We start from the raw sequence: 21563 nt of genomic DNA on the forward strand, positions 1-21563 counted from the left end.
AAATGCAGCAATAACACACATGTCCAAACAACCTGTCATGCCTAATGAAAAGCAAATAAACCATATCCTCACTAGACAAGTTAAGTATCTCCGTCAAGCATTCGCTTGCTCTCTTAGTCACCAAAGGTACTCTGTTTGTGGAATCGAAAAAAATAATGTGACTTATTCTTCTGTTTTTATAATATAACCAAAGCAAATTTTATAATTCAACACGTATAGTTCATTGGCCATATCATTTAAAAAGAAACAAAAAGCATAAATATCTTAAATATTTCGGGATTCATAAGGCTTCGTCTCTTCCTCAGGTTGCTGCCCTTTCCAAAATAAAGGAGGCTTTAAAAAGGTCATGTTTTTTCTTCAACTTGGCTGAACTCCCCAAATAAGCTGTTTATATTTAGTCAAATGAAAGCCCTGATTGTCAAAAAAACCTTTATCAAGATCTCTTATGCCAGACCTTTAAAAACAAACATACAGTAGACTTCAGTTAACACTGCCAACCAGCGGTCGGTTAGGTATTAGCCATCTTGTTTTGGGTTTCACTCAGTCTGATTTTTCACATAGCTTGGAATAGTACTGACATCGCTGTATTGAGTCTTGAATGTAACAAGTATGTTCAAAAACAAGGTTTAAAGCTCCACTCAGTCTGATCTGCGTCGAGCAGATTTTAATAGAAATGCAGAAACTGTGAAAGGACAGTTCAGTACCTTGATGCACACTGGATATATCAACATGTCTGAGAGCAGCATGTGGCCACAAGGCCTCCAGGAACAGATTAGACGTGTCCCCAATGTGCACGGACATACATGAAGGGCTGAATTTAAATGTTCCTCTGAGCAGTGAGGTACTTCAGAGCAGCAGCACCATACTTTCTGGAGAGATCTTGGTGGAACTCGTCCTTCAGAGTCGTCAAGCAGAACCGGTAACTCGGACTGGAGCGAAACTTTGAAATGTCAAAACTCGGTGCATGTGGCATGTGGATCATGAAGGCATTTGGTAACACCATCAGGTCATACTCCTGTTTGAGAACCAAGATTGCTCAGTAAATATAGAGGAAACAGCCAACAGGGATTCATGTGGATCTTTAAACTGGTAATGCAACTAGAAAAACGACTTACCAGTGCATCAAGCTCCATGATGTGGGAGACTTTGTTCCAGCCAAAGCCCACAAATCTCTGGTCATACTCAGGGCAATCCCGTCTGACCACCACGTAGGGCTCGAAGTCTGCTTCCCACTCCACCTTGTAGGGTGTAGTAGCAGTCCTCCATTTGGCATAGTTCGTTGGTGCGTGTCCCTTGGTCCAAACATGATATCTGCCAGGCAAAAGATGACCAAACGTTATTCATTTATTCATCTTGAGTAACTGTTTTATTCTGCTCAGGTTCGCTGGGAAGCTGGTGTCTATCCTAGTAACACACGTGCAGAGAATTCACACAAATAAACCCATGTGAACACACCCAAACAGTAATGTGAACTCAAGATCAAATCAGGGACTCTTATTTGCTTGAACCTAATAATACATATTGTAAGTAACCAAATCTAAATAGTTTATACAGAATAAGCAGATGTACTTAATGGGTACAAATAGGAGTACAATACTATGCAAAAGACTCTTGATGATCTACCTAATTTAATATGAAGAAATAAGGGGTGTCTTGGGACCTTTGCACAGTAAAAGTAGTGAAAATAAATGAAATACAATATATCACAATACAAAAAGTCAAAGTAAAAAAATGTATAGCTTACGGCTAATGTTTTTGTTCTTATCACTTACTGTATCCTGTACAGGGTCACAGGAAGCCTGGAGCCTATCCCAGGAAACTTTGGGCAATAGGCGGGGTACACCCTGGACAGGGTACCAGTCCATTACAGGGCAAACACGCACACACATACTATGGGAAATTTGGGAATAAAAATGAACCTAATCTGCATGTATTTGGACTGTGGAAGGAAACCGGAGTACCCATCACGCACGGGGAGAAAACTCTCCACACAGACCCAAAACGGGAATCGAACCCTCAACCTTGGAGGTACAAGGCCACAGTGCTAACCACTATGTACAGTATGGCTAATATATACTATAGTTCTATATTTGTAGGTCTCTCTTAAGTAAAAAAAAATGTTTTCTACATAAAGAATTGTTCTACCATATATCTGCATTAAAAAAAATATTATGAACTTCAGGTTTGCAGCTGAGGTTATGAAACCTTGACAGCCAGAATGCACACAGTATGCTGACATTTCACTCTTGTTTTTTTTTTGTTTGTTTTTTTTCTTTCACAGACAAAGTGGTACACAAGTGGTAGGAGTTGTATACATGTACATAAAAGCTTGCTGGTTTAGCCTTTAAATCTGAACATACCTGAAGGTATAGAGAGTCCCCATGTCTAGCATGGACAGAAGTTCAGCTTTGGATTTTGGAAAGGAGAGGCGATATCTCAGAGTCTCGAAGGCTGGCACTACCAGAGCCTTTTTGGTGTTGGCCATGTCCAACTGGACGATGGATTTTCTACAAAAAGAAATTAACACAGAAAATTAAAAATACCAAATAGTAATTTTTTTCATTAGCATTTCATAAGCAAATCAATAAATAAAGTTCCATTTTTCATTCAAGTACTTTTTTAAATTTGTAAGAATTGTCCACTGACTTACCTGAGGTAATCATAGAGTCCGTACATAGGGAGGAAATCTATATCAGTCAGAAAGACGTAAGGGGTTTTGGCATTACGGAGAGCCACATTGCGAACCAGGTTAACAGGGTAGAACTGTCCTTCCTTGTAGACAATATGGTATCCCACATTCTTTCGGTTTTTGAGAACCTCCGATGCTTGGGCATAGCGTAAGAACTGCTGAGCCTCGGCATCTGACATATAGAGTGCCAAACTGATGGGTCCCTCCCAGTGTTTACAGATGGCCTCCAGCATCTGCAGTCTGTCCAGAAACACACATTAGCTATAGAATGCACCAGGCCAGACATATGAGTGCAGATTAGCTGCTTTTTAAGATGAGACAAAAAAATAACTGCTCCTTTAACCTCAAAATTCAATTACAACTATTTAAACACCTTTTAACAAATGAGCCTTACTCTAACCATGGCAACTCATGTGCATCCACGTAAAAGTGGGAACACCGAGCTTAGCCAACCCATCGTCTTTCTCACCTGTCCATTGACAGCTGGGCCACTAGAGTGATGTCTGTATCATCCTCAGTTGACGTGTATTCATACTCCAGAAAATAAAGGTGTATGCGGTGCACCATGATTCGCTCACGCCGGAAATCATAGCACTGGTCATCTTCATCTAGCTCCTCTAGTGCTTTTTGAAGCTGGAAGACAAAAGTTCAAAAAAGGGTTTTAATGGTGTTTAAGGTAAGATCAGTGATGAATGTGGTTAAAAATGTCTAATTTTTAAGACTGAAATATTAACAGTTCCTTACACTGAATAGTACGGGGCCTTTTATTTTGTTTATGTTATGATTGACCCAATACATTATATTATAATTGCAAATTATTCTTAACATAAGAAAAAAAATATGTTAAGATTCTGGTGTTAAAGAGTCTGCTTTGAGTCATGCAGCATCTGCTGGAACTTTTTGTCCAAATGACTTTGCCAACTGACAAAGAAAAGGGCTTTGAGCCAAGGCCTCTCTTATAGAAATTAATTCCATAATAAAATGATTACATTTATTATTGTTATTTATTAAAATGTGTACAATATTGTTTGCCTATTAATTTAAGCTCTGGATTGCAGGCTATTTTAATTGCAGAGCTTTTTATTCTTAATTATTCTACATGGCTGTTATTTATAGGCCAATGTTTTTGAGGTATAACGTAGCAACAAGTGCAACATTTTTTCAGAAACGTTCAAAGGAATTTGAGAGACATCTTTAACAGACAGTAATTGCGAATTTTAAAAAAGAATGCCTTTGGACCAACTCACCCTTGTGCTCTCAGAAGTGGCCTGACTCGAACACCCGAAGAGTTCTCGCCGGAGCAGGTTCCCGTCATACTCCAGGAAGGTCAGGTACAGGTTCCGGAAAAATTCCACATGCTTGTTTTTTACTCTCAATTTCTTAGGAGAATTCCAGTGAATCACCTGTACAACAAAATCACACCTTAAATTTTGGATTTATTTCACTGTGTTCTCCGTAAGCATATTAATGATTACTCCTTTAGTTAGTTCTGAACGAGCAATCTAATTGGAGGAGAGATGATCCAATCCATGAGTAGTGATAACAGAGCATAACAGCACTGGGACGTTTATCTATATGTCTCACTCTACATCACAGGACAAAAGGTGAGGAGAATAAACATGGATGTGGTGGCCAATAATGGTTAATTACACTGTTAATCACTAGCATGGGTGAAAGTAAAGTATAATCTGCATGTTTTTGGACTGTGGACGGAACCCGGAGTACTCTGAGGAAACCCACCAAGCACTGGAGAACATGCAATCTCTATGCACAGAGACCAAAGGCGGAAATCGAACCCGACCGTGGAGTGGCACGACCACAGTGCCAACCCCTGATAATGATAATAATATAAAACAACTGGAGGTGATCAAAATAAATGTAACAAAGAGAGATCATGTCTTTTATGTTTGTTCTAATGGGATAAGCAGTAAATATAATGCAGGAGGACTGTCATCATTTGCTTATCTTACAACCAACCAACAAAACAAGTGTAAAGTTCACACAACAGCAGAGAACACACGGCTGTTAAAAATGTGAAGTCTATATGTGATACAGAAAATGGGCTTCATTAAAAGGGCAGTTTCGTCTGGCTTGATGTAATTGTTTCATTTCTGAACCTCAGTCTGTGGATGTTGTTCACTGTGCAAAATTAGCTGAGAGAGAAAGGGGCCGCGAAAGGGCCTAATCCCAATAGGTGGATTCTGTCTGTTCTCTTTTTTAACTTCATCTTTGAGGACAAGGCCACACTAAAGAAAATGTACATGATTTCTTCTATATGTAAACTTCTTGATAAGAAGCAATCTGTCTCAGGTTTCTCGGCCTAACACAGGTATTTTATCTCACCGAGAAATTACGTAGAAATTATTTTTTTCTGGTCTTGACTATCTTCCTGCAATGATTGTGTTGAGCAAGAAGGCAGGTGATAAACCAGGCTTCCTCTTCTAGATAAGTGTACAAAAACAGACAGTCATTTCAGTTCCTAATCAAATATGGGTTGTCAAGATGTCTGTAATGCTTCGCTGACGCAGTCGGAATGAAGTTGTTAAATGCAATTTTCTCCTTATTAACATTCGCATGAACAACTGTACTACTAATTAGGATGCATGCAAATAAGAAACATCAGGGGGAAAAATGCCTTTAGAACTGTATAAAATGTACCAGGGTTGTTCAAGTCCAACCGGGATTTTTGATTGTGCAGATTTTGAAACAGAAGACACAGTTATGTTATCTCTCCTACTTTTCTTTTCTCTCTCCTCTTTTCTCTCTTCTCTCTCTCTCTGTCTCTCTCTCTCTCTCTCTCTCTCTCTCTCTCTCATCCCCTTCTGTTGATCTATACATGTCGCTCCTGAGCTGCCAGTAATCCTGACCCCCACTGCCCTCTGGACCTGTCTGAATTGTCCTGGTGCCCCGCTTCTGGTTCTGACTGGGATGCGTGTGGTGACTGGGAACGGTTCCACTTTTCCATGAAGACAGGCCTGGCCTCGGCTGATGCTGACAGCTGTCCTCTGAGGACTTGTGACTGCAGTCACTCAATAGTTCAGGACTGAAGTTTCCTACAGTCTACCTGAGCCTCCAATAACAAACTGGACTCCATATTAGCTTAAACACATCTCTTGTTATACTGAACTTCCAGCCTCCTAACACACAGTATGATGCAGATCAATCCCTGCTATCCGTTATTACCCAAATGAGGATGGGTTCGCTGTTAAGTTTGATTCCTCTCAAGGTTTCTTCCTACTGCCATCTCAGGGAGTTTTTCCTTGCCACTGTCCGTCCTCAGCTTGCTCATCAGAGTAACAATTTGGATTTATACATACTCACATTTCATACAAATTTAAATAATTATTTTAATTATGTAAAGCTGCTTTGTGGCAACGTCAATTGTTAAAAGCTCCATACAAATAATATTTAATTGAATTGAATTATGTAAATAAATACTACCGTTACTCCTCTATATAATCCCATGCCACACTAAAGCATTAGCGTTTTACCACCAAAGTTTTCTCAGTACGTAGGGAGCCATGATCGGACTGCCTGCTTTACACTAGCCTCCCAGGAACTCCTTTAATCGTCCAACCATGTAGAAATGGCTTGGAGTGAGGTCAGGACTGTATGGCAGATGTGACAATAACTCCCAGCCCAGTTCTTATAATGTGCAAGTGGTGTTGGAGAAAGATTGTGTATACAGTTCCCTTCGCATTTGAAGAGTTGAAGACAAATTATCCATGGGTTTCCAGAGGTTTTACCAGCGAAGTGTTACCGTGGGCTCTGAGCCACCTCAACCAGGATCGTCATTCACGGATGTACGACCTTCTTTAAAATGTTTGCAATGTTCAAATGTTTTACTGCAGAGTCTTATCACCGTACTGTGCTTGAAGTCTTCTGTAAATGTCAATCGGTTTTATGCATTAATTTATGAGAAATTTCATAAGCCTCTGTTTGACTTGAACACTCCTAGTATATTGTTATAACTTATAAACTGTAAATGTCACATCCTTTCTTACCTTAAGATCTGACACCTCTGTGTAGCACTGCTCGGAGCGAGTGTGGTCAGATAACTGCACATTCCAAAAACATGGTAACTGGTGCACAAGAACTGGATTCTGTTTTATGATTGCATTGAAAATATCCTGCACATACAAACACACACAAAAGCTCTTTTAGAAAGGCTCGACAACATGTTTGTCATTAACAGAGTAACAGCTTGGTCATACCACCCTGACCTGATCGGCGAGGGAAGTGGAAAGCATGCTCATTAGCTCTCTCTCTGCCGTTAACCTCCACATCTGTTCCCACCCGAGCTTCCGTAATCGCTCCAGATAGAGCAGGATCACTCCTGCAGCATTCAAGGAGATCCAATTAAAAGCAACATTATTAGAAATTGTTCTCTTAACAGTCTTTATCCCTATAGCTTGTGTCTGCACACACACTCTCTTTACCTGTGTTGAAACCACGTCCCAGAGCAGGCCAAGGTTTGTGGTTCTTCCAGAGGTTTCCTAAGTACCAGTCACTCTGGTTCTCCACGAGTCCAATCACCTGCTTTGCTGCAATGAGAAATACTGCAGGTCATCCATTTATCCTACAAACAGCATATGTGGCTGATTTCATGACTGGAGTGCCATTAATGTTGCACTGATATTACATACAGTACACATATATTTATGTACAGTAAAGTAAAGACATATGTAAATTGTCCTTCACCACAACCTACGTGCACAACACAGTTAAATAACCTAGGAAAAAAAAACTCTTAAAACCTATTTATAGCATTTATAAAGTGAATTTCAATCTCATTCCTGTCTCATTTTACCTTGAAATCTAATCATTAAAGTACTTAAAAATCTTATTATCCTTGGATTCTTGTATAATCCATTTAACAGCTCATGTCTGTAGCATCCTTTTTCCATGAGTCATCCTTCACAGGCATTGAAAAATGCACATTTACACAATCATGTTACCTTTATACAGTATATTCAGCCCTATAGGATACATGTTCAACAGGAAGAATCCTGCAGATCATAAGTAGAAGAAAAAGTATGTATATATTATATTTTTACTTCACTTTAAAAAATGCATAGGTCCCTGGGACAGTTATTTTTTTAATGAATGCATAATTAAATGCATATACAGTATAATTGCTGGATGGGGCATCTCATGGGCTCTTTGCCTCCTGGGCCGCATGCACTAGGTTTACTAGTGCCTTTCTCCCTGGCAGTGGTCATAATGTTATGGCTGATCAGTGTACATATACGCATTTTCTATAAAGGTGTTCCCTCACTACTAATTTCATGACTGCAAATTTTGCAACTTTGGTATTTCATTGATTTTGTTACACTTGCTATTGTTTGTACATCATTAATTCTGTTATTGGATGAAGTGGTGTATTTATACCACGGAAATAGTAAAAATCCACAAAGCCAGTGAAATGGAACAGGCTTTGTTTGAAGTCTAATAGGGTCTTAATAGAGAGAGAAAATAGGGTCTCAATAGGCAATAACACAATTTTGGACACAAAGTAGGCTTGAAAATACAGACTGTCACAGCAGCACAGACACATTCATTTAAAAATAGATGTCTATCAAAATGAGCAATATGTACGCAACAATGGAGCCCTAGATGACTCGCACAATAATCTATCAAACAAAAAAAAATCTAAAGTCTGGTGTTTTGCTTTAATAGTAGCTCTTTAGATCAGTGTTTTCAAGTACTTTCTTTTCACTACTACAGGGTGGGTGAAAAGTAACCAGGCATAAAAAATTGGTAATAAAGCCCATTTCTAATAGAAATTTGTTTAAACAAGGTGTACATATACTTTATTACATAGGAAATTACAGCATTTTTTATGGCCAGGGATGGAATGCACAAGGACTTTGTTCTGAAGGAAGTTGTTTGAGATATTGCTGAAAACCTTCTGAATTTGTACCTTCAAGTCTTCCAGTGTGCAAGGTTTTGTCCTGCACACCTCCTCCTTTGTGTAGCCCCACAGGGAAAAAAAATGACATGAATTGATATCTGGACGCCATTCATAAGGTCTACTTCATCCCAGCCAACGTCCTGGAAAGTGCTGGTCTAACCATGCAGGGATAATAAGAGCAAAATGGGGTGGTGCACCTAGGGGTGGTGCTCTAGTGATACTACAAGTTCTATAGCCATTAAATATTGCCTAGTTACACCCTCTATTAATTGTTTCAGCAAAGACACAATTTAAGTATTTAAAAATCATCTGAGAATGCAAAGAGTTGGCAGCTTTACAAACACTCGAACACAAACATAAAAAAATTTGATTTTGATTTAAGAAAAATGCTTAAAATGTCATTTATTTAACAAATTAACAATAGCAATGCGCAGCTCAAAGTTGGCGTTTAAGTTCCCCCCGAGGTATGTGACATAACGGCAGTGGGTCTAAGATTGCATTCCATTTTAATGACATGATGATGGCTGGGATCATAACCAACTACCGCGAACAGTATGAAGTTGTTCTTTTCCTAAGCTACAACTTTGGAAGTAAACAACGTTTAGCTCCACAACTTAATACAATTAAAAACTTAAAATCTTATTTTAGAGCATTGTTCAAAACTGAGAGAATATTTCAGGAATAAAAAGCTTAAATCGCTCCAACAAATAGATCCACTGGACGTTCAGGATCATATGGACATTCATTTTAATAAAATATACTGTATGCTTAAATGTCTTTTACACTGAAAGTGGGCTGTGGAGCCAAAAGGTTTGGGAACCTCTAGTAAAAGCTATATAGATTAATTACAGTAATTACCTGTGAACTTTTTGAAGATGGCCCATAGCTCAGCAATATCCGTGGCGAAAGTGATGTCAGTATCAAGCACAATGACTTTTGAGAGGTCAGAGGGCAGCGCTTTGGTGAGAGTGAGTTTCATCAAGCCATAAATTCCTGAATAGTGTTTGTTGGGTATCCATGAAACCTCCGGCTAAATTATGAGAGAGAGGAAGAGAGAGAGAGAGAGAGAGAGAGAGAGAGAGAGAAAGTTGTTAGCATTTAGGATGCCATCAGTATAACCTTAGAACCGTTCAGTCTTTTTCCTTTAGGTTTGTACTCTCGTAATAGCATCACTGTCCACACAAGGGAGTTGTCGGTAATGCCTCTTTCATCTCACCACATACATATTTATTGATGAGAAGCTCGACAAAATGATCTGGTGGACAGGAGATAAAAGACTGAATTGCAGAGATGGCATCCACTCAAGAGTGCAGAGTTCCTGTGTTTTTAGATGCATGTAATGATTACACAGGCTCGGAGCCAAACAACAGCACAATCAGATGTAAAAGCACACACACACACACACACACAGAAAGAAAGAAGGAGAGAGAGAGAGACTCAATGTGAAGCACAAAGAGACATACAACCATTGAGAATGTGTAAAGTATATAATGAATATGTGGGGGGATTTGATGAATATGCATCTGCAATCTTCAAACTGTGTGTATAATGTGAAAACAAAATGCGTTTTGAATGTCAGCACACATATGCCACCATGTAGTGCGACCCAACAAAACGACTTGGAAATGCCTAGTGAATAATTTAAAAGTCAATTTAGTAGCAAGTTAGTTTTTAAAAGAGCCACATAATCATTTTAAGCACGTGAACACAAAATGAAAAATCCTTCGCTCTACGGTCTCTGCAGAGTGTCTATGCTGAGAACAGAAGGCCTCCCAGGGGGAGCGGCAGTGTCAAAATGCTGCAGCATGCACAACCTGATGGCTTCCACTTACAAAAGCAGCAAGCGTCACTAGCTTTGTGTTGCCTGACTTAAAATTATGGTGTATAAACAATACTTGCACAATGCTTGCATTGTAACAAACTCCCAGCATGCTTCAGCAACAGCCCCACCTTGAGCAGCACCCTTGCAGTGTTCCAGCTAGCCAAATTTTAAAATACTCCCAGCTCAATGCCAGCTAATAGAATATATTTAGCATATACTGGGTTAAGCAACACCTCAACAGTCCACATATGGTATAAATAACTGATCATTAACTGTGTTATCCTGGTCTGCAATCAGAGCCTATCCTGATGCAAAGTGGGAGAATTCACCCCAGAGTGGAAACAAAGTCCATCACAGGGCAAACACATACACACACCAGTGAACAATTTAATGTAGACAATCTGCCTGGATCGGATACATGGAGGAGCGTAGAGGAAATCCACACTATGACATGATAATGCTGCCATTGTGTCACCTGATAATATAACTATCTCATAAAAAAAAAGAGTTCCAGGTAAGCTAGGACGATCTACCTATATACACTGCAGGCATGATTGCCTCTGGGGCTGTGGGGGCAGGTTTATTGCTGAACATTTGGTCGGAGACCTCATGATCCCCATTCAACCATGCTCTCCTCTGTTATGGTGCGTAGACCTCTGAGCTCAGGAAAGATACAGTTCGAAGTCCACCCGTAGCTCTTCTCTACTGTGTATTTACACAGCTTGTAGAAAAAGACCACAGTGGTCAGGCTTGTAACTTCTGGAGCATAGTCTCAATGTCAAGGTAAGACTGGAATTTCCAGACTGGAATTCCAGGAGTTTCTCCTGGTCAAGCAAGGTGAGCTCTATACTTTAAATTCGCATTTACCAAATTTTATAGGTGCAAATTCAGGTACGGCTACAGTAGGTAAAAAAACAGAACATGGTCCAGTACCGGTGGATTCCAAGCCACTAACTAGGATCGGGCTGCCTGGCTGTTTCAAATGCAGCAGCAAGACCACAGAATGCTAATCTACCTGAGAAGATCTTGTGAATAGGGTAAGCCCTTCAACAGAGGACAGGACACCTGGGTTTAGCAAGAATGTTACAGGTTCCTGGTAATTTTCGGGGGCCTAGTTTATGTAGTCTTGTTCCACTGTTCAAGCCAAGGTTTCTAGACAGCTTCCTGTAAGATTTCATCAACGGGTTGATTTCATTCTGCCATAGTAAAAATGGTTAAGGCTTGTATTTTCTCTTGCTCTCTTCCAGATATCCCGACTATTTACAACACAGGTGATATCCTGCATCAATTAATGTCTGCCAACCCGAAGATATCATCTAGACTCTGGCCCTCAACTTTAAGTCTGGAAAGTGTTCAAGAAAATGAATGAGCACTAATCTCAGCCTTACTGCTGGCTAGCAAAGTCTACAGTACTTAAGTGGTAGAGGAACTGAACCAAGTAAGCAGACATTACCTCCACAGCTACCGTGGAGATCAGTAGGGGGATTAGTTCGAATCTATTATTCTTTCTTTTATCAGGCTACATGGGCTTGATGGGAAGTGCTTCCTGAATTCAATCTGCTTCTGTTATCATGATACATATTAGATTTCCCTTTGTCCATTTATTATTAATCCATTCATTTGTTATCGGAGACCTTAATCATGGGAGGGGCTTTTGGGCCATATATTTCTATTACCTAAAATATATTATGTATTAAAAAACACTACAAAAATTGCCAGTTGCTGAATATATCTTTGCCATTAAAAGAATAACATTTTCTAGATATAAAGATTAGTTTTAAACTCCATATTAAAAGGTCACATGTTATATGACAAACAGTGTTTGGTTTGCAGGACATTCTCAATGTACCCCAATCAGCCACAACATCAACACCACCAGGTAAACTGAACAACACTGATTAACTATATCCCAGTAAGCTTACGACTGGATCATGTGCACTCAAGGCTTACCCCTGCCCACAGGGATCAAAGGCCAGGGCATCTAATCCCATCCTACAGAAAAGCCAATGCTGTACAAAAAGTAAATGCTGGCCATGACAGAAAGGTACCAGAACACCAAGTGCACTGCAGCATGCTGTACACCAAACAGTTAAAGAGCCAAAGAGTTAAAAGCAAGGCTGCCAACATGGCCACCAAACCCCCTAGATCTCAATCTGATAGAGCATGCATGGAATGTGCCAGACAAAATTGCCAATCCAAAGACCTGCAACCCTGCAACCAAGAGCACCCAAAGGATTCCCTGCTAAAGTCCTGGTACTAGACACCACAGTACACACAGAGGCCCTGCAGAGACACACCCCAAGAGCTGCCCTATTGGCACAAGGGGAATCTAAAACCTCGGTGGTTGTAACGTTATATAACAACACCTAGTTTTGAAAAGTTTCTCCTGAGGAAAGAAACTAAACCACTTTGCTCTGAAAACACATTTCAGTTGATAAATAACTATATTCCCAAAATGTAAAAATGTGTTCCTTTGAAAAATCCAAGAACACATACAATCCTATGCATATTTAATATAATAGATTAAAGTCACAGCTTCAGTGACCTTTGCAACAATACACAGCCTACTCATAGGAATTATGAATATAGACATAAAGAATAAATTATATATTCAGCAATTTAAAGTATATTTTATTACTGCATTGCCATAAAATCTAAATACGTACATACCATAGGTCAATCCGCTAGTAGGTGGCAAAGAGTACACAATAGCTGATGATGTACTGTCCTGGCGAGTTCTGCTATTTGGTTCTAAGATGGTGAAGTTTTGAACAATAGATGAGAGGGGCTTTTTGCGAGTTTTACCTTCAGTTCATCAGCATCATAAAAGCTGACTTGCACCGACGGCACCATCCACGACTGGAACAACGTGCTGAGGATCTGATTGGCCACCGTGTCTGTTATAAAGTGAAAATGCAAAGGATTTCTCCTGAAGGCAAAAAGAGGAAAAGGGTGATAAAAAAAGCATATTCAGTTTGTACCATCATTTGAATCAGTGTTAATCATGTATTGTTTACATAATTAAAATATGACTGTACATATATTAAAGATTGGAGAAAAATCAATTCAGTGAAGTATCATGATTCTTTTGTGCGACGATTCTTGTATTACCAAACTGACTTATATTTGAACAAAAATCTATTTTGTAAAATTTATTTTTAACTTTTACATGTTTGCATTTGAAGTGGTAAAAAGTCCCAGTCCCTTGATAAACTTGCAAATGGTGTGCTTTAAATTAGTCACCCATTGGTCCATTGGTTTGCCAAAAGGACAGAATTATTTGCTAAATTTGTTAAGAATTGTAGCAAAATCTGAAAAAAAAACTTTGTGGATGCCATTAAGTCACACCCATATGATTTCTAAAAGTCTCATTCTATATTAAGTCCCAGTTTCATTCTAGTTCATCTTAATGGTGGTATCAAATTAGTTCGTCCAATCCAACCTTGGCAAAACACTGTCTTCATACAGCTTATGTAGTGCAATGCCTGGGCCATTTAGGTCCACTGAGGGGAAATTGCAAAGCACCAGCATACAGTATACTGTAAATACATCCTGTACAATTGTTTGTTTCCAACTTTTTGGCAACAGTTCAGTCTCCTAAGACTTGGATTCTACTGTTGTACACATCACATTTTCTCCTCACTGTTTGTCTTTATTTGCACCTGCTAACTATGAACTTGCCTTTTTCTGGCAAAAGAATTACACATAACGTTACTCATATGAGGATGGTACAAGGAATTATAGCCAGTGTAGTAAAGAAAATGTCATGTCTTCGAATGAGGACATTCATGTTCCCAAGAGGTCAGGGGAAAGTCACATACAGGGGTGATGATCAGGTGTCTGCAACCATTTGGTCATACTGTACATAATGTACATATTATAATCTCTGTATTATATCATGAACTAAATCACAGAGGGAAAATGAAATGTTAAGTTTCCTTTAAGATGATTTGAACTGGGTGTTCCGTGTTTACCTGTGGAATAAGATGGACTTGACCAGGGTGACCACGTCTCGGCTGGCGTTGTGACCCGCACACACACAAGCCACGTGAATCAACTGTATTCACACGGGCAGAAATGATTACGAAATTAAATATGAAGTACAGACAAAATGCAAGAGTAAGAGTAAGGAGATCATGTACATAAAAGAAGTAAACCTGTGAGTTTTTCAGTTTTTCTTAACATTATATTTTTCTAATTTGTATAGTTAAATAAAGCCTAATAATGCATGCAGTTCTATAGTTAAGCCTATAATTAAGCCATCATTGAAACACTAAGACATACAGCATGATGCCTTAGTGCTCCAATGATAATTACACTACTTCATGCACATTTTAAAATCTAAACTATATCTTCCCTGAAGCTTTACTGGCAATTTACATCTGCTATTATGCATCTCTATATAAACAACCCACATCCCCCATGATGCTACGTTGTGTCCCTTTGATTGAAACTCCAAAACAGCTTAACCAGTGGGGCCAATCCTCTTACCTCACACTTCTCTGCAGTAGGTGAGCGGACACATTCGCTGTGATTGGCCCGTTCCTCTGCTGTGTTCTCCACATCCTCTGCTCCCGTATCAGCTGATGCCACCCACTGCTGGTTGCCATAGTTCCCTTCAGTCTGTCCCTGGGATTGACTGAGCTGGAGGCGGATCTGCCGGTTCTCTTCCTCCACCTGTCGAACCCGGGACGCGAGAACCTCCCGCTCGAGGAAGCGCGCCTCCGAGGACTCCAGAAGACATGGAGCGAGGAGCAAGGAGCGGCCATCTGCTATCACATGACCAGATTTCAGGTTTAAAGACTTTCTTAACAGTGTTTAATGATGTTAAATTAGAATACTGATGATGAACCATTGCTTAAAAAAACTATACTGTAGTGCATGCCTTCAATTAAATTACAAGAAGAATATGGGTGAACCTGTCAAAGTGAGAAAACTAGGGTGGAATTCCAAAGACTGTACTTGAGTAGGAATTGTTGAATAATAGGAGGAAAAGATTCAGACATGGTTCTTATTAAAAATCAAAAGTGACCTTTAAAAGTTAGGAAAAAAACAGAACCTTATTCCACACAATGGAAAGAGCAACAAATAATGTTTGAAGACTATGAATGGTGTTTGCTTATCAAAAGATCTTCCGCAAAGTGTTCTTGGTTAGGACTTGTTGAACAGTAAGAATTTGACAGGGAGGTAGTAGGTGAAGAAACTATAACACTAGTGGAGAATGAAAGAGGTGGGAATTTCTACTGTAGGACGTTAACTAGGTGCTTCAGGCTTCATGGTCTTTCTCCCACACCGGAGTTATTTCATAACATTTCACTTTTGACAAATTTCTCTCCACTGTGGAAATGGAGTGTATCCTGGTAACACTAGGCACACTGTGGGAGAATTCACGCCTGATAGGATGTGAATTGATTCGCACCATACACCATACCATTGATTCGCACCATACACACATTCAAACACCCAGTCATCCTAGAGGCAAATTAGAGTAGCTAATCCAAATACCAGCATGTTTTTGGATGGCAGGAGGAAACCAGAGAACCCAAAAGGAAACCCACAAACACATTATCCACAAACACAAGGAGAACATGAAAAATTCCCTCCAGCGTGTAGCCTGAGTTCAGGATATATCTGACACTGATTTTACTCCTAAAACAGCATAAAATTGTTTTAATTCTTACAAGTTAATTATATATTTATGTAATATCACATGATGAGAGGGAATGCTGTTATACCAAATATCATCATGGCTGGGGTGTCTTTGACACTTGCTTTTATACAACAGTTCCACAAACACTATTTATTGTTAACAGATTATGATTTGTTTGTTGTTTAATCAGTTACTTTGTCCTGCCAGCACATATTCAACCGCGCATGACAGAGTTGGCGACTAACAGTTAGCGACCGACTGTTGGCGTAATTAACAGGAGTGAAAATAATTTTAAATTCTTACTTATAATATGTAGCATACATATGTATATGGATGCAGTGGACACTAAGATTAACTTACTTTTATTTCCCCTTCTTCCAAATGAGGTAATCCAAAGGTTCGGGGGTTTGAATACCACAATGACGTAAAATGTAAGGCTAGTGCTCTATGTAGGGAGAACAATCCCTTGTTTCACACACTAGATAGTGCCATTGATCAGGGGTTAGAGATGCATTTGGGATTCAGCCATGTGTTAGAAGCTAGTTAGCTTAGTAGCTTGTGCAACTGTGAACAAAACAACTCAAACAAACTCAAATGACTTAGAAGCTAATTAATGAGGAGACAAAGTGCTAAGTTAACATAACATTATCACATGTGTTTTCTTTTTAATTCTATGGACTATATCTAGCACCGCTTTCACCATCTGAAAGGCTGCTGAGTCATGGTGAAGTTAAAGATGGTTAGAACATCTGTAATGCGAAGAGCTACATATGGCTAAACATTCCAGTGCTGTTATACTCTATATTGGCACTCATTAATGCCTATTATCCAAACAGATTACATTTGTATAATTAATACCAACACATGCAAAGTGTGTAAGGATAGTCAGGACGATTTCGAACTTGCATACTTATTAATATTTAATCATTTTTCTCATATTAAATCACATTCTGTTAGGCATTTTAAAATCCGATTTTCTGGTTTTGAATGTAAAATATTTTATGAATGATTTTAAAATATATTGGTTTAATGCTGGCACTTGGTAGCATTTTCTCTCACTCTTTCTGTCTCATCGATGAAGTGCAGAGAGCCTGAGGTTCAGAGGGGAATATTTATCACCATTTTGATTCTATTAAAAGTTATATAAACAAGCTCTGGCTTTTCATAAGTAGGGTAATGCATCACCAGCGCAAACGCTCATCTGGATTGCTGGCCCATTAAGCAGACGAATCTGAAATGCACCTTATGCTAATGACTTTAATGAATTTAGCACTTATATCCAGATTAACAGTAGAACACTAAACGAACGCTTCTTTTCTTTTCCATCCATAAGGACAAGTCAGGCCCTCTTCCCATCACTCGGGCATAATAGTCTTCATTTATCCACTTTCAAAACAATTATGACGCTGACAACTTATTTATTTCTCTATGTTGGTTTGTTTGATGAACTTTTTTTCTCTCTTGATTGCCTCCATTAATACCCAGTTTCCCATTGTATTGGATTTTACTTTTTGGAATTTCTTAGTTTCTTTTTTTCCCAGTGGAAATCAAAGCAGAGAAACATGACTAATGTGTGTAAGTTATTTTACACTAGTTTTTTTTTTTTTTTTTTCATAAACTATTGGACAGCACCTAGTACTTTTATATTACACATTTATAGACCATGACACTTTAAAGCACTTTTAAAAAGTTTTAAAAATGCAGACTTTATGTAAATTCTGTAGTTGAGGATATTCAAATAATTTGCCTGCTATATGGGCTTCATGAATAAGAATGATGATTTCATATATTACTAGACAGGCAAATAAAAAAAGGCTAAATTAAATCAGCTGCTGTCTTAACTTCAGTGAGAAGGTGTACTTATGCTGTCCACTTCTTTTAAACCATGAATGAAATCCGTCATCCATTTTCATTAAACATATTTAGAGCCTCATTCCTGTACAGGTCTTTATTTATGATCAAACTTCAGCATTAATTTAATGTACATTTAAGACACTTTTCTGAAGCACTTTTTCTATCTTCTACAACATCCTCAAAGTGTCATGAATATGCTGTTAGTATAAACAATTAACAAAGTAAACAATTACAGACACATAAAGCTCAATCAACTCATAATGCCAATTAATTCTTGCTGTTGATGCCATGTAAAGACAAAGTTGCGACAAACGTTGTGATTTGTGCTTTTCACACACTGATCAGCCATAACATTATGACCACCCGCCTATTATTGATTAGTAATATTGATTAGTGTGTTCTAACACCTTACTATTGGAACCAGCATTAACCTTTTTCTCAAATTAAGCTATTGTAGCTCTTCTATTAGATCAGACTACATCGGATTACATGTGCCTGCCTTCATGTGCATCAGTAAGCCTTGGTCACCCATGACACCCATGACTTTAGCGGATTTACTTCCTTGGATCACTTTTGGTATGTCCTGACCACTCTAGCCTGGGAACATCCCACAAGAGCTCTGACCCAGTCTTCTAGCCATCTAAAATGCAAAAGCTTACTGATGCACATAGGGAGTGAAGGCTGGGCCGTGTAGTCTGATCCAATAGAAGCGCTAGTGTAGATTGAACTGATGCTGGTGGTGAAAGAATGGTCTCAGAACAAACAGTCCATTACTGTTATGGTGGAAAAATGAGAAAACTACTCAATCTTAGGTTTTCAGTAGGTACCCACTAAACAAAATGTCACCAACTATACAGTATATGTAACCTTTTTGGATCTGTGAATGTAAGCGTTAATGTAGCTTGTACCTATTGCACTTAACTTAGGTACCAAGTCACAATATGCTTAAATAAGCCAGAACCAAACCCACAACTATTATTGTTATTATAATTATTAATAGCTGGAGCTTGTCCCAGAAAACTTAGGGCATGAGGTGACGCACTCCCAAAATGGGTTGCAGAACCATAGCAGGGGGCACACATATGCACACTACAGGCAATTTGGGAAGGCAAATTAATCTAATCTGCATGTCTTTGGACTGTGGAAGGAAACCAGAGTACCCAGAGGAAACCCACCAAGCACAGAGAGAACATTAAAGCTTCATGCACACAGACACGAGGCGGAAATCAAACCTGGACCCTGGAGGTGCAAGGCAACGGTGCTAACGACTACGCCACAAGTGCAACCTGCGTAGATATCATTATCTGTCTATCTATCTATCTATCTATTTTTTTTTTTACTTATTTTTTCAAATTATAATTCCAAAGTTTTCACTTCTCTGAAATTTCTATAATGTTACAACCTGGAACTGATTTTAAATAATGACAAATCAGACTGCAATCATAAAAAAAAGCTATTAAAAAAGGTCAAAATGTTGAATGCGTCAAATATACAAAGTTTAATTCTTTGCATTTTGTAATCTAATAGTATGTCCCGATACGGTACATGCGCTGATCAGCCATAACATTAAAACCTCAAAACATTATACTCAATATTGTGTAGGCTTTCTTTGTGCCACTAAAACAGCTCTGGTTCCTCGAGGCTTGACTTCACAAGACCTCTGAAGGTGTGCTGTGGCATTTGGCACCAGGAAGTTAGCGGTAGATTCTTTAAGAGCTGTAAGTTCCAAGGTGGGGCCTCCATGGAACAGACTTGTTTATTCAGCACATCAAGGACGGATCAACAACCTTGAACTTTTTGCCTTCTAAGCAAAATACACAGCAAGCGGTGGTGCATTGGGTATTCTGTGGCCTTTTTACAATAAGCAAGCATTAACTTTTTTTGTTAGCCCTTCTGTGGGATCAGACCAGATAGACTAGCCTTTGGTCTCCATAGGCATAAATGAGCCTTGGGTTCCCCTGATCCTGTCACCAGTGTACTGTTATATAATCGATGATCAATGTTAATGTTATGTCTGATCAGTGTATACTGTATGCATACGTTTATATACATATATGAACATATATAATGTTCTACTGTAAAGCACATAGGTTCCGGGTTTGATTCCCGACTTGGGTCTGTGTGCATGGAGTTTGTATGTTCTCCCCATGGTTAGTGGGGTTCCTTTGGGTATTCCGGTTTCTTTTAATCCAAAGGCATGCATATTAGGCTAATTGGCGATACCAACTTGCTTGTAGTGTGTGTATGTATGTGCCCTGTCACCCTTTAAAGGTGTACCCAAGGATACATTTACATTTACACATTTGGCAGACGCTCTTATCCAGAGCGACTTACTTTTTAGTTTTTTATCTCATTACTCATCTGAGCACTTGAGGCCTTACTCAAGGGCCCAACAGTGGCAACTTGGTGGTTGTGGGGTTTGAACCTGGGATCTTGCGAATCATAGTCTAATGCCTTAACCACTGAGCTACCCCTGACCCAATGGACCCAATGGATAGGTTCCAGGCCCCCTGCAACTCTGTATACAGGGAAACGGTAAAGAAAATAAGTGTGAGCAAGTGCATGAGTGTAAAGCACATTGGGTCAACTGCTGTTGTGCGATACAAATTCAATTATTTGACTTGACATTAAGATTCAAAACCAATTTCATTTTAAAACACTGATTCGAAATTCATTTACCCAGGCAGATTAAAACATTTATCGGGTGGCTCCAGGTCCACAGATGAAATAATGCTTGTTTCTTTTAAGGTTGTTAGGGTTGCTGAAAAAACTGTTTTTGTAATATTTTGTAATTAGGCGTTGTTCATTCACATGGAGTAAAAGTTTCAACACTGAAAAAGCTTGTTAAACATGGGCAAGACAACGAGCAATATGAAAACTCTGTTGAACTTTAAAAGCACTGCTTTCTGTGTACAGTATACGTGACGTGTGTAAAAAGCCCAATGCTACCCCGTAATACCATTAGTCTTACTTAGTGCCCATTTTGATCAGGTACCAAAAACTATATGCCTGCAGCCGGCCCAGTGGTGTGTAGAAAAAGCACAGTCGCAGTTTTTCAGCGCCAAAAGTTCACACAGCATTAAATGCCGAGGTCTATGTGTGTGTGTATAATATCGTGCAACCAGGGATCTGATTTCACCTCTGTATTTAAGCAAAGCGTTTAAGTGTTTATGTTGTGCTCATTCTGTACACAATGGGAGAAGATCTCTTTGCTCAGATACAACCTGTGAAACCAAGCTTTGACCAATTCAAACCTGCTGTAAAGATTCAGCTCGGAGCTGTCTGAGATCTGAAACACAAACCTGGCTTCAACACATGATGTGTGCATTTACATTTTTTTTTCTTCCGTCTAAATGAAAATGCTAAGAGTCAGACAGACAAGCTGAGAAAAAAAAAGTGAGAGAAGACAGACGGAGAAAGGAGGAGGAGATGTTAGTTTTTGAACCTTAATTATTAAAACAAAATGCATGAGACAGAGAGAAAAGTGAGATGATGACGGATGATGGATGACGCCGATGCGAAAAGATGTATAGTGAAGGCCTATGCTTTGCAGGCGGGCGGCACAAAGGAATAGCTAGTGCACAACTACAGTATTAAACATCGACTCTACACGCCAGCAGTCCACAACACTACC

At 39.1% G+C, this 21563-nt stretch overlaps 1 protein-coding gene across 5 annotated transcripts in view; it reads right to left on the reverse strand.

Moving 5' to 3' along the window:
• Positions 1 to 415: 415 nt before the first annotated feature.
• large2 (LARGE xylosyl- and glucuronyltransferase 2) overlaps positions 416 to 21563 on the reverse strand; it is a 171181-nt gene continuing 150033 nt past the window's right edge. For all 5 annotated transcript variants that reach the window (XM_053501026.1, XM_053501025.1, XM_053501027.1 and 2 more), the window contains 13 exons: positions 14917 to 15194; positions 14400 to 14482; positions 13231 to 13354; positions 9462 to 9633; positions 7129 to 7233; positions 6913 to 7025; positions 6694 to 6819; positions 3937 to 4092; positions 3159 to 3322; positions 2651 to 2929; positions 2361 to 2507; positions 1116 to 1311; positions 416 to 1015 (listed from right to left, as the gene is read on the reverse strand). In XM_053501026.1, coding sequence (XP_053357001.1) covers positions 818 to 1015; positions 1116 to 1311; positions 2361 to 2507; positions 2651 to 2929; positions 3159 to 3322; positions 3937 to 4092; positions 6694 to 6819; positions 6913 to 7025; positions 7129 to 7233; positions 9462 to 9633; positions 13231 to 13354; positions 14400 to 14482; positions 14917 to 15194 — 2141 coding nt within the window. In that variant the 3' untranslated portion in view covers positions 416 to 817. The remainder of the gene's footprint in view (positions 1016 to 1115; positions 1312 to 2360; positions 2508 to 2650; positions 2930 to 3158; positions 3323 to 3936; positions 4093 to 6693; positions 6820 to 6912; positions 7026 to 7128; positions 7234 to 9461; positions 9634 to 13230; positions 13355 to 14399; positions 14483 to 14916; positions 15195 to 21563) is intronic.

This window comes from Clarias gariepinus, chromosome 7 (assembly GCF_024256425.1).
Source record: "Clarias gariepinus isolate MV-2021 ecotype Netherlands chromosome 7, CGAR_prim_01v2, whole genome shotgun sequence".
NCBI lineage: Eukaryota > Metazoa > Chordata > Actinopteri > Siluriformes > Clariidae > Clarias > Clarias gariepinus.